Below are 11,145 nucleotides of genomic sequence, written 5' to 3'. Positions count from 1 at the left end.
TCCACCCCGCCCCTCAAATCTAATCACCCCCTTAACGTACGCATCCCGCATTGATTATCTAACAACCGCGTGTCCCGTTACGTCAGACATTCGTCATCTATTTTTGTCCCTGTCGCTCTTGCCTTTTAGGATCCGAAACGCGTCGTTTTCAGCTCTTCGTTGTCTTTTTTTTATAAATAAAAAATAAAAAATAATATATAAATATATATTTTATTATTTTAAAAATTGAAGCGTGAAGAAAAATTTAAACGAAGACCGGTGGCTGCCATTTCTTCTTCCTCATTGTTTAATCTCTCGTTTTCTTTCTGAGGAAGTTTCTTCTGTGGCTGGATTCCTTGTTTCTGTGGGATGGAGGAGAAGTACGAGCCATTGAAGGAGCTTGGTTCAGGGAATTTTGGTGTGGCGAGGCTGGTGAGAGATAAGAACACCAAGGAGCTTTTTGCAGTCAAATACATCGAAAGAGGAAAAAAGGTAATTTGCTTTTCGAGATTACTAATCGATTATACAATTCATTTGTTCCTTGGCTAATTGTTTCAGATTTTAAAATTGACTTTCTTCATCTACTGCTTGTTGCAAATGGAGTGGTTTTATAAAATTCACTTCTATTTCTTCTGCTTTTTTCTATGAGAATTGCTCACCGTGGGCACTGTTTTCCAGATTGATGAAAATGTGCAGAGGGAGATAATTAATCATAGATCTCTAAGGCATCCAAATATTATCAGGTTCAAAGAGGTAAATGAGTTTATTTTCCTGAATCTTATGCTGTACTGAAGCAGAGAGAATGGTTATTATACCAGCAGCACACCCGAATTCTCATCAAAAAGCAAATCATTTTGCAGTTTTAGAGACAAACAAATTGGTGAAGTTATTGAGAATGTTCTCCACATTCTAAAACGAGGGAAAACAATCTGTGTCCATAAGTTTACAACATCTATATGATTTTTCAGGGAGTTCAATTAAGTTACTTTTGGTTAAATGATTGGCAGGGGAAAATAATTATGCTAAACTAAAAGTTGTCCCAAAATGATTGAGATAAATTCCTTTTTTTAGTCTTACATTTTCAAGAGGATGCTTTGAGAGATCACTTCTGTGTGTAGGTGTTGTTAACTCCGACCCATTTAGCAATTGTCATGGAGTATGCTGCTGGTGGTGAACTTTTTGAGAGAATATGCAGTGCTGGTCGGTTCAGTGAAGATGAGGTTGTGAACTTGGAACCCAATACACTCAGTCATTTTCTGTCCGGATTTCTCCACCTGGAAGTAAACTGATGGTAACTTGGTTAACATTTCCTGCTTACTGCAGGCAAGATTTTTCTTCCAGCAGCTAATATCTGGCGTCAGTTATTGCCACACCATGGTATGGTATTAGTTCTAGTATTTCATATTTCTCCTTCAATTTGTATGTTCTGTCACATATTTTATTGCTTTTGTTACAGGAAATTTGTCACAGAGATCTGAAACTAGAAAATACACTCTTGGATGGGAGCCCAACACCACGTCTCAAAATATGTGACTTTGGTTACTCCAAGGTTAACCTCTTTATCTGAATAGTTAAAAATTATGTCTAAGTTATCTTACATTTCCTGTTTATAATAATTTTGACATTCTTTATGGCTGACAGTCCGCTTTACTACACTCGCAACCCAAGTCAACAGTCGGGACACCAGCATACATTGCTCCAGAAGTATTGTCACGTAAGGAATATGATGGAAAGGTACCAAGTGCATGCATTACAGTTATAACCGTGAGTTTCATGTTTTATTATCATCTAAGAATTAGATAGGAGTAATTTTGCAGTTCTGTTCTTTTAATAAACATGGAATATCATATCTAGCATATTGTCAGGAAATATGCAATGAATGGTTGCAGATGTGAAAGAATTAATTAGTTATGCTGCTCTTTTCCGCTTCAGTGCAAATTGTTTAGCAGCTATTACATTTATTTTTCTGCAGTATCGTTGTTGTCTCTATCTATGAGTTCTTTGATTTCTCTGTTTCTGTATTAAGCACTGAGGCATGAATGTAGATTTCACTATAACATGGTTAGGCCTTAATTTGAAGACTTGAGTGGTTGCTTTTTGACCATCATAGGGCATCTTCCTTGTAAATCAACAACACAAAAGGTGTTCTTTATGGATAGTGCCCTAAATTTTCAGTTCTTTCCTCTAGGTGTGCCGTATTCAAATGGAACTATTTGTTCCATAATCATGAAGGCTGGAGTCAAGGAAAATGTTTCTGGAAGGGGTAGAAGAGAAAAAGCTGTCCATCCCAAGTGGAAATCTCTTTCATGTTTATTAAGCTTTGTCCTGATAACTTAAACTGGAACCTCAACTTTGAAATGAACGCACAGTTTAAAAATGGTCCATTTATCTTATATTTATCATTAAAGAAAAAATGGCTAAAGTTTCAATTTGGGTGGCAGCATGTCTTGAATTTTCTTTAACCTTTTATCTGAATTTCTATTTTAATGAATAAAAAGCTTTTCTCATAATTGCTGTCTTTTTTTTTTAGATAACTCATAACTGGACTCTGAAATAATAAGATTTCTCATTTTGCAATCTGATTGATAGTCTATTAGTTGTAGATTTCAGATGTTTGGTCCTGTGGTGTTACACTATATGTGATGTTGGTTGGAGCTTACCCCTTTGAGGATCCAGAAGATCCTAGAAATTTCCGTAAGACAATTGCGGTAAGAGTTCCCTGGTCAAACAGATAAGAATCTGCTTTCCAACTTAAACCACAGCACTAAAATTGGTTGTTACTTTTACAGAGAATAATGAGTGTTCAGTACTCTATACCAGATTATGTACGTGTATCTGCGGATTGCAGACACCTCCTTTCTCGCATATTCGTTGCTAATCCGGCACAGGTAAGATTTCTCTGAGGTATTTTCCTTGTACAAAGGACTTCAAAGATTTTGCTGAGATATGGACATGGAGAAATGATGGAAAAAGCAGTGAAGGGAACATTTAGTTTTAGTATGTGAGGTTTTTGGATGATGTTTACAAATTGTTTTCTTTTGAAGAGGATTACAATTCCAGAGATTAAGCAACATCCTTGGTTCCTTAAAAATTTGCCAAAAGAGATTGTAGAGATTGAGAAAACAAAGTACAAGGAAAAAGAAGGGGATGGAGCATGTCAGAGTGTCGAAGAAATAATGCATATCATACAAGATGCTGGGATTCCGGGGAAAGAAGGGAAAACAGGTGGTGGTGGTGGTGGGGAATCAGACACAGATGATTTAGAAAGTGAGGTTGATGTCAGTGGTGACTATTTGCCTAATTTATGAAACAGTCCTATTTAGAATTGGCTCTTTCAAATAATTTGTGGCATTGTAAAAAAGTGGACTCTGTTGTGCTCTGGGAGCAGATAAAAATCTTTAGTGAATGTTATATTATTATTTTTTACTTTCTATCTCATACCGTTAATTCTTTTGGTGTCCCTTTTCTTAATCTACGTATCTAATTAAATGAGATTTTTTTTCTAGTTTTTCTCGGGTTAACCAAAAATTAAGATATTGATTGCATGAGTTTTAAATTTGAATTTTGATTAAATTAATTTAATATTTTATTTTTTTTATCATCATAAATAAATAAATAAAATATGAATATTTTAACTATTGTTAAATTTTAACAATGATAACACCCTACCATTGAACTATAAAATTCTAATTAAAAATTAAAAATTTTGTTAAATTTTAGTGGGGGTGGTGAGATTTCAGACATAAAATTAAAATAACTAATATTCACTAAGTATTAAATTAATTAAAAGAACATAATGGAAATTATAATATTTATAGCTTTAAAGTTTGTATTTCATTGAGGGCTGAAATTAACCAAGTGGCTAACTATAAATCTATCACTTCTAAATATACGAATACGATTTGTTTCAAACCTTGTATTGACTAAATTAGTTAAAACTTAAGCTTTAACCCTCGCAGATTATATAGCTTGATCGTATAAATTTTATTAATAGAAAATAGGTGTAGTATAAAATATAATCTTAATACATAATCTTATTAATATAAAATAAAATATATATGTAAAAGGTTGAATTTGATGAATAATATTTATCATTGGATAAATTATAACATCTCGGAAGAAAATATCTACCACTTCAGGATATTGCATGCATTAATGCAATTTATCAAATTGTGTTTTTATTTTTTATGTTGTGCTTTTTTTTTAATAATATGTATACATATGTTATTTTTTGTTAAAATTTAATTTCTTTTGGTTAATAGTCTATATTTATATATTTATTTTTTATTTTATTTTTTTTTTTTACTTTTACTGCATATTTATATTTCTTAAAATTAATGCTATTACATAGGTATAGTTCATCTTCTTTTTTTTTTTGTTTGGCGTTGTAATTTTTTTAGTTTGATTTATGTATTTATTTTTGGTAAAATCCTTTTTATGTATTTGGTGGTTATGTATTTGATTTGATTTGATTTGATTTTTGAGTCCTTGTATTCATAATTTTCTACTTGTTTTATTATTCTTATGCTTTCTGTAAATCCCTATCGGTTCATATAAAAATATATATTTTATAAAAATTGAAATAAAATTTTCTTGTTAATTTAAATTTCTTGTTTCTTCCATTACGGCCATCTTGAAAAATTGCATTTACACTTGATATCACTAAAGAAAGATGATTATTAACAAAACAAATCACATTTTTACATATTCCCAAAAATTCAATCATATTTTTATTTATATAAATACACCAATATAATTTACTTTCGTAATTTACCCTTATAAATTGATGAGACTTTGTTCATGTTCATAGTGGTGAAATCGGTTTAGAAACTATAACTATTACCAGCTAAACACAAACACTTATACTAGAGAACATAAGAAAACATGTGGAGAATATAAAGCAGAGAACAGATTCCAATGAATTAACCAGCATCGATGCAGCTTCAGGGATAACAGCAAATATGTGATCAAAATTAAAACATAAATTCAATAGTACCCAATTCAGACTTAGTCCTTCTAGTATAGAAATGACAATCATGAGCAAAAATAGTAGCATCTTACAACTAGAACTTACATAGCACTACAAGCTGGTAATTTAGCTCTCAGTTTGCTCCCTCAGCCTCCTAATGGTGCTCCTCACTGTCACAGCACTGGCCGTGCTGTTAAGTTAATAACAAAAATCCTGTATTAGTAACTTGGAGAGAAAATTTCAAACAAACTTGATGGGGCAAATAGATGATGAGATAACGGAGTTAGGATCTTACTTCAATGTGTAAGCACCACCGGCTTTGACTTTCCCGCAGTCCTTACAGCCCCAAATTCCAACAGCCTTTCTCTTCACTGCATACTGTTGAAAGACAATATTATAAATTAAAGGTTTGTTTGGAAGAGGAGGAGATTAAATTGGAAATGTTCATGAGAGGAATATTTAATATTGTTTAGGAGACAATTCATTAATGGAATGGAAAAGAAAAGAAGGTGATTTATTTCCATCCCTTGTCCCTAAATGACCTCAAATCTTCCTACTCCAAATTGAGTAGAATGGACAGAGACAATTTTAATTATGTTAACAAATAGTAGTTTAATTATTACTAGTGAAATTATTACCTTTTGCACATTAATAATAATTTTACATTCCTCCCTCTTATCCAAACAAGATAAAACATTCTACTCCTCATTAACATTAGTATCTTATCCAAATAATATAAAAAAAATTTCATTCTATTCCATTTAATATTTTCCATTCAATTCCGTTAATTCCATTGCTTAGCCCTGTCTTCCAAACAAAGTCCTAGTGGGAACTAATCATGTGCTACGATAGCGTGTAGAATGCTACTATTTGAACAGCATGTTTCCATGCATAACTATAAAGAGACCATACTGTACCTTTCCACAGAACTCGCAGAAGTATTTGCTGTGCTGACTCACTTCCATCTTCTTAATTTGCTTCCTCAGACTAGCCCCATATCGGGTACCTGATTCAACACATTAAACAGTTAATACATAAATCCTAATTTTTCACCATTAAATGAGACAAAAGCCCAGCAGAGTGCTTCTCAAAATTGAAAATAAACGAGACCTATCCCGATACTATGCACTTACCATATTTTCCAACAATACCAGCCTTCTTAGTTCTCTTGGTCTGAAAAGCAAAATCATGAAAGTTAAACCAAGAAAATGAGAACAGGACAAAATTAATTCACCGAGTAAAACCATGAACAGCAATAAGAAAACAAGTATTAAATCCTTGCATAGGAGTGATACCACAAACAAAAAGTAAAACAATTGCTTAAAAATCAGAACGTTATACTTCATAGTTCAAATTTTTCTTGTCAATAATCTCCAACCATTTAACATTGAAAAAGCAAGTAAACAAAATCATGGAAGTTAAACCAAGAAAAGGAGAGCACGCAAAACTAATCCATCGAAGAAAACCATGAACAGAAATTAAAAAAAAAAAACAGGCATTAAATCCTTGCACACAAGCGATACCAAAAACAATTGCTTAAAATTAGAACGTTATACTTCATAGTTTAAATTCTTCTTGTCAATAACCTCCAACCATTTAACATTGAAAAAGCAATTATACAAAATTGTGGAAGTCAAACCAAGAAAAGGAGAGCATGAAAAATTTATTCACCGAAAAAAAACCATGTACAGCAATAAAAAAACAAGTATTAAACCCTCGTATAAGAGTGATGCCACAAACAACAGAAGCAAACAATTGTTTAAAATAGAACATTATACTTTATAATTTAAATATTTCTTGTCAATAACCTCCAACAATTGAACATTGAAAAAGCAAGTCCACAATATTGTCATAGTTTTTTCTCACCGTTTAGCACAAATAAATGCATTTTACCAATTTCTACAACAATTTATGTATTGAATCGCTAAAGCTTCTCTCCTTCAGTTCATTGCTCAATTGAATGAGAACGATAGATAACCAAAACTGAAATTGAAAAATTTTCGGCTCTGAAACGAAATAATTGTTTTACCAGTAAATCCACTAAAGAAACATGTCAAACGAAAACAAACCAACTAAGATAGACTTAAATTTGCAGAGTTACATATATCGACGAATACATAATGTATATGTACACATCCGTGTAATAAGACACGTAAAACAGGGAAAACGACACATAAGAAGATAGATGTAGAAAAGAAGAAGAGCCAAAGCGCACCATGGTTGTTGACCTGGAGAGTGTACGTCTGATTGGCGGAGAAGAAGAGAGCGGCAGCAGAGGAGAGCGAAGACTGGTAACTAGGGTTTCTTTTTCTAGGGTTTTTATAGAGACGATGAAATAAGCCACCAAGACGGGCCGAAATTTAAACCAAGGCCTAAATCCATAAATTTTTATTTTTAACCTTTTTTAATTTATAAAACTAATTTTCGTAATATATTTTTTTCTAGTTATTAAAATATATAATGAATATGATTATTTCCAATTATAGTTATTCTAATTTTATTTTTGAATTTAAAAAAATTATAAAAATTAACAAAATTTGTGTTTGTTGAATATTAATAATAAATTAAAAGCATGAATTTGTACTCTTTTGTATCCTAAATATGTTAAGATAATGTTTATTATAATATATAATAAATAAAAGATCATATACAATGTATATATTAATAATGTCAAAATTGAGTATATTTTTTCTAAATATAAATAAATAAGAATATGATATAAACTATATTATTATTAATTATAATAATTTTAAATATTGGGGCATGCACTTACATTAAAAAGCAGTCAATTTTAAATATTTTGTGATATTTAATTTGATTTAGGAAACTCACATTCTTAGATACATGCAACGTTAACAAAAATTGATTGCATAATAATTTTATTTATGATTAAATTTATAAAAATTACATCACTTGATACATTTAACATTAATAAATGTCATCTATATTAATAACTGCATGTGACATGACATGATTCGTAAGACCACATATTTATATGTTTTTAATATACTAATCATTTTTAGATAATTTTTTTGTATATTCATAAAAGTATATGTACTTTAAATTCATTTTTTGTTTATTTTAAAATATATAAAAATATTTTTCATTAAACTAACTATTGGATAAGTAGTAAAATATGATTACTAAGAAAAGCAAAATTGTCAAAAGGGATTTTTATGAGTGAACAAGCAAAAGAAAAATTCTTTTGAACCATCAACCATGCATTAATTAATTTACATAAAAGATAAATAAATTTTTTAAAAAAAAATTTATCGATTTATTTGTTTTCGTGTTAATGTTGCTATAATTTTTCATGTAATATTTAATTTTATTAAATTATGTCATAATCAGAAATATAAAAATAAAATTAAATTATTTATAAAAAAAATAATTATTTTAATTCCAAAAAATAAATAACTTAACGCAAAAAAAAAAGGAACTATTTAATTTTGAGTAACAACAAAAGTACTTAATTTAATAAAATTATAATAATTTTGTCAAAAAAAATATATTTGACAATTTTATTTGAACAAAAAACTTCAAAGACTTCCTTGGATTTTTTTTTTTTAATTCATAAGATAATTCTTAATAAGTAATATTATTTTTTAAAAATTCTTAATAAGTCACATTTTTACATTTAAGCATGGGAGAGTTTCTCCCCCTCTCTATTGTCTTTATTTGTTCCTAACTTTATTTTTACCCGGTCATGTGGTGGAATTTAGCCTTTTTCTTATGCATATAAAAGGAAATGGCTAGTAGTGAAGAGAAAACTATTTGATATTGTTTTAGAACGAAACATTTTGTGATATATTGAGAGTCACTAATAATGATTTTAGGAATTTATTATCTGTTTATTTTATAACGGGAGTATTCAATGATTTTTCTTTTTTTATAATTCTATTCGAGTTTTTTTTTAGAGAACTTGTTTATTAATTTGTTAAATTATTCTAATGAACTTGTTCGTGCAACAATATTCTACACAATTACTATAACATTTTCTACAATAATATTTAAAGAGATTAAATAATTTATAAAGAAATAGTACATTATGTATTAGATTATCTAAATTCAATGATGTCGCAGCCGCATTAATGATATAATTGATACTTTATAAATTATATTTATAGAGAATATGTCTTATTATTATAATTTGTAACACCCGAATAAAAATAAAGATTTTATTTATTTATTTTTATTCTTATTTATTTATTTGAATTTTTTATTTAATTTAATTCGATGAAAATAAAAATAATAATAATGATAAATTTGGGTAAAAATATTATTTGGATTTAATTGAATTTAATTTTGGAAAAAAGTGGTGAAAATTTGGATTTTGGAAGTGTTTTTAAAAAGAAAATCAGAAACTGGGGGTCAAAACACAATTTAGAAAAGTTGTGCCACGTCAGCACCACGTCAGCAGCCACGTCAGCGGCCCAGTCAGCAGCCATGGCCTACCAGAACGCGCCGCGTGGCAAGAAAACGCTGACCAGGAAACGGGCCACGTGGGCGATCCGCGTGCGCGCGATCGGACGGCCCAGATCCGTTCCCGCACACACGGACAACCCAGATCCACGCTCACGGATGGCCCAGATTCAATCAGGCATGGATGACCCAGATTGCATCGTGATGAACGACCCAGATTTAATCCCAATTAAATCGCGATCGGACGGTGCAGATTCAATCTTGATGGACAGTCAAGATTAAAAGGCAAAGGGTATAAATACCCTCACCCACACCTGACCAAAGAAACCCTAGCCGCCAGTGCTCGCCGGAGAAGAAGAACCAGACGCTGGAGGAGCCGGCCGCCGCCACCCGCCGTCGCACCGGGGAAGTTTCCGATCGCCGATCGAGGTAATTTTTCTCTCCCTTGCTCGTTTTTCGACGTTGAGTCCGCCTATGGCCAAACCGGAGCCAAACCACCGGCCAAACGGCCGGAAAACCCAGCTGAAACCCAGCGACGCCACCGCGCCCCTCCTCAATTTTTGCCTCCGATGAGGCCCTTCCCGGCCTTCGTTTGATGCAAATTTTATACCACTGTGATCACCGTTCTTTTCTCTACAGGTTGATCGAAGCCAAACATCAAAACGCGACTCACGCCGGAGGAGCTGCCGGTAAGTTTCAGTTTTTCGGCCCACCGAGGGCCCTAGGGTTGTTCTATCGCAAGGACCGATGCAAGCGTGGCCGAATTCAACCGAAAATGGTCAACCCGAGGCAAATCGCCGCCACAAGTCGCCAGAGCACGGCAGAGCCGCCGTGCCGGAATTGCAATATTGGCCGAAAGGGGCCCTAGGTCTAATTTGGGATTTTTTGGGACACGTGCAAGTACTAGTAGTGTGTTTCAGTTCCCTGGAAAAAATTTAGGAAAAATTAGGGACAGCTTGTAGGCGCACTGTAGAACCGTATTCAGACTCCGAAACAAGTAAGGACCCCTCACCCTATTTCCTATCACGGTATTAAAGTTCAATAAATGATAAAACGATATTTCATGAATCAATAGATGTGTGAAATTGTTTAAAGTCGCTAATGGAGCGCGAGTCTGGTGTATTTGTCGGTCAATTGTTGTTTGTTCTATTTTACAGTTTTAAATACAGTATGATGTCTGATGTTTTCATTTCATGGTTTCATGTGCATATATCACTGTTTTATTGATTATGGGTTGAATGACTGAGAACCCGATGTTATGTATTGTCTTGTTTGACATAAACTACTGGTTTGCATGTTTGTGTATGATTTGATGATGGTGACTGAGGAAAAAAGGAATAAAAGGTTACGTGAATTGATAAATGGATAATATGGACAGCCTGACTAGATATCCTAGGAAATGGTGGACGGACCGGGTCCATAGGGAACCCTACCGGGAATGTGGTCTCTCATACCGGACGAGGTATGGAGACCTTCTGTGTTTTGGCGCCCATACCGGACGGGGTATTGAGATTCATGGTTTTGGTGCCTATACCGGACGGGGTATGGGGACGGCTCTGGAATCAGGTTATAAATGTTAAGGGTTCACGGGTAGCGGGACCCCTATGGATCCCCATGGATACTAGTAGGCTGGTAAATGAGGAAATCTGTTTCTTAATGATTGAAATGTAAAAGTGTGATATATGTTATGTTATAAAGTGTGTATGATTTCATGATATTATAAGGTTATTATTTTCATATAGTATTCTGTTATACAGTTCATATGATTTCATGAT

At 32.5% G+C, this 11,145-nt stretch overlaps 2 protein-coding genes across 3 annotated transcripts; one reads left to right on the top strand and one right to left on the bottom strand.

Annotated features, from left to right (window-relative positions):
- Positions 1-227: 227 nt before the first annotated feature.
- Positions 228-3,405, top strand: LOC110810850 (serine/threonine-protein kinase SAPK3-like). Of its 2 annotated transcripts, none has more exons than XM_088218069.1 (9): positions 228-471; positions 658-732; positions 1,098-1,199; positions 1,303-1,356; positions 1,436-1,528; positions 1,621-1,713; positions 2,583-2,687; positions 2,769-2,867; positions 3,024-3,405. In XM_088218069.1, the coding sequence occupies exons 1-9, from the start codon at positions 349-351 to the stop codon at positions 3,285-3,287; spliced, it is 1,008 nt and encodes a 335-aa protein (XP_088074195.1). In that variant the 5' UTR covers positions 228-348; the 3' UTR covers positions 3,288-3,405. The 2 variants fall into 2 exon arrangements, with proteins under 2 accessions (XP_088074195.1, XP_088074194.1); XM_088218068.1 differs by having other exon boundaries at positions 1,621-1,743.
- A 1,524-nt stretch (positions 3,406-4,929) lies between these two features.
- Positions 4,930-7,298, bottom strand: LOC110810868 (large ribosomal subunit protein eL43). Its single transcript, XM_088218067.1, has 5 exons — positions 7,164-7,298; positions 6,082-6,121; positions 5,866-5,954; positions 5,244-5,326; positions 4,930-5,138 (listed from the first exon to the last, which is right to left on the bottom strand). Exons 1-5 carry the CDS (start codon positions 7,164-7,166, stop codon positions 5,075-5,077), a joined length of 279 nt encoding a protein of 92 aa, XP_088074193.1. The 5' UTR covers positions 7,167-7,298; the 3' UTR covers positions 4,930-5,074.
- Positions 7,299-11,145: the final 3,847 nt, after the last annotated feature.

Source organism: Carica papaya, chromosome 4 (assembly GCF_054855325.1).
Source record: "Carica papaya isolate Zhongbai chromosome 4, ASM5485532v1, whole genome shotgun sequence".
In the NCBI taxonomy this organism is placed as follows: domain Eukaryota; kingdom Viridiplantae; phylum Streptophyta; class Magnoliopsida; order Brassicales; family Caricaceae; genus Carica; species Carica papaya.
The sequence above is the reverse complement of the archived record's forward strand: the minus strand, read 5'-3'. Positions and strand labels throughout refer to the sequence as shown.

Coding starts and splice junctions, on each gene's coding strand:
- LOC110810850 (XM_088218068.1), top strand. CDS start 349: ATGGAGGAGAAGTACGAGCCATTGAAGGAGCTTGGTTCAGGGAATTTT. Junction 472..657: donor ACATCGAAAGAGGAAAAAAG/GTAATTTGCTTT, acceptor ACTGTTTTCCAG/ATTGATGAAAATGTGCAGAG. Junction 1,744..2,582: donor CATGCATTACAGTTATAACC/GTGAGTTTCATG, acceptor TATTAGTTGTAG/ATTTCAGATGTTTGGTCCTG.
- LOC110810868 (XM_088218067.1), bottom strand. Junction 5,955..6,081: donor TGGTATTGTTGGAAAATATG/GTAAGTGCATAG, acceptor GTGTTGAATCAG/GTACCCGATATGGGGCTAGT. Junction 5,327..5,865: donor TCTGCGAGTTCTGTGGAAAG/GTACAGTATGGT, acceptor GTCTTTCAACAG/TATGCAGTGAAGAGAAAGGC.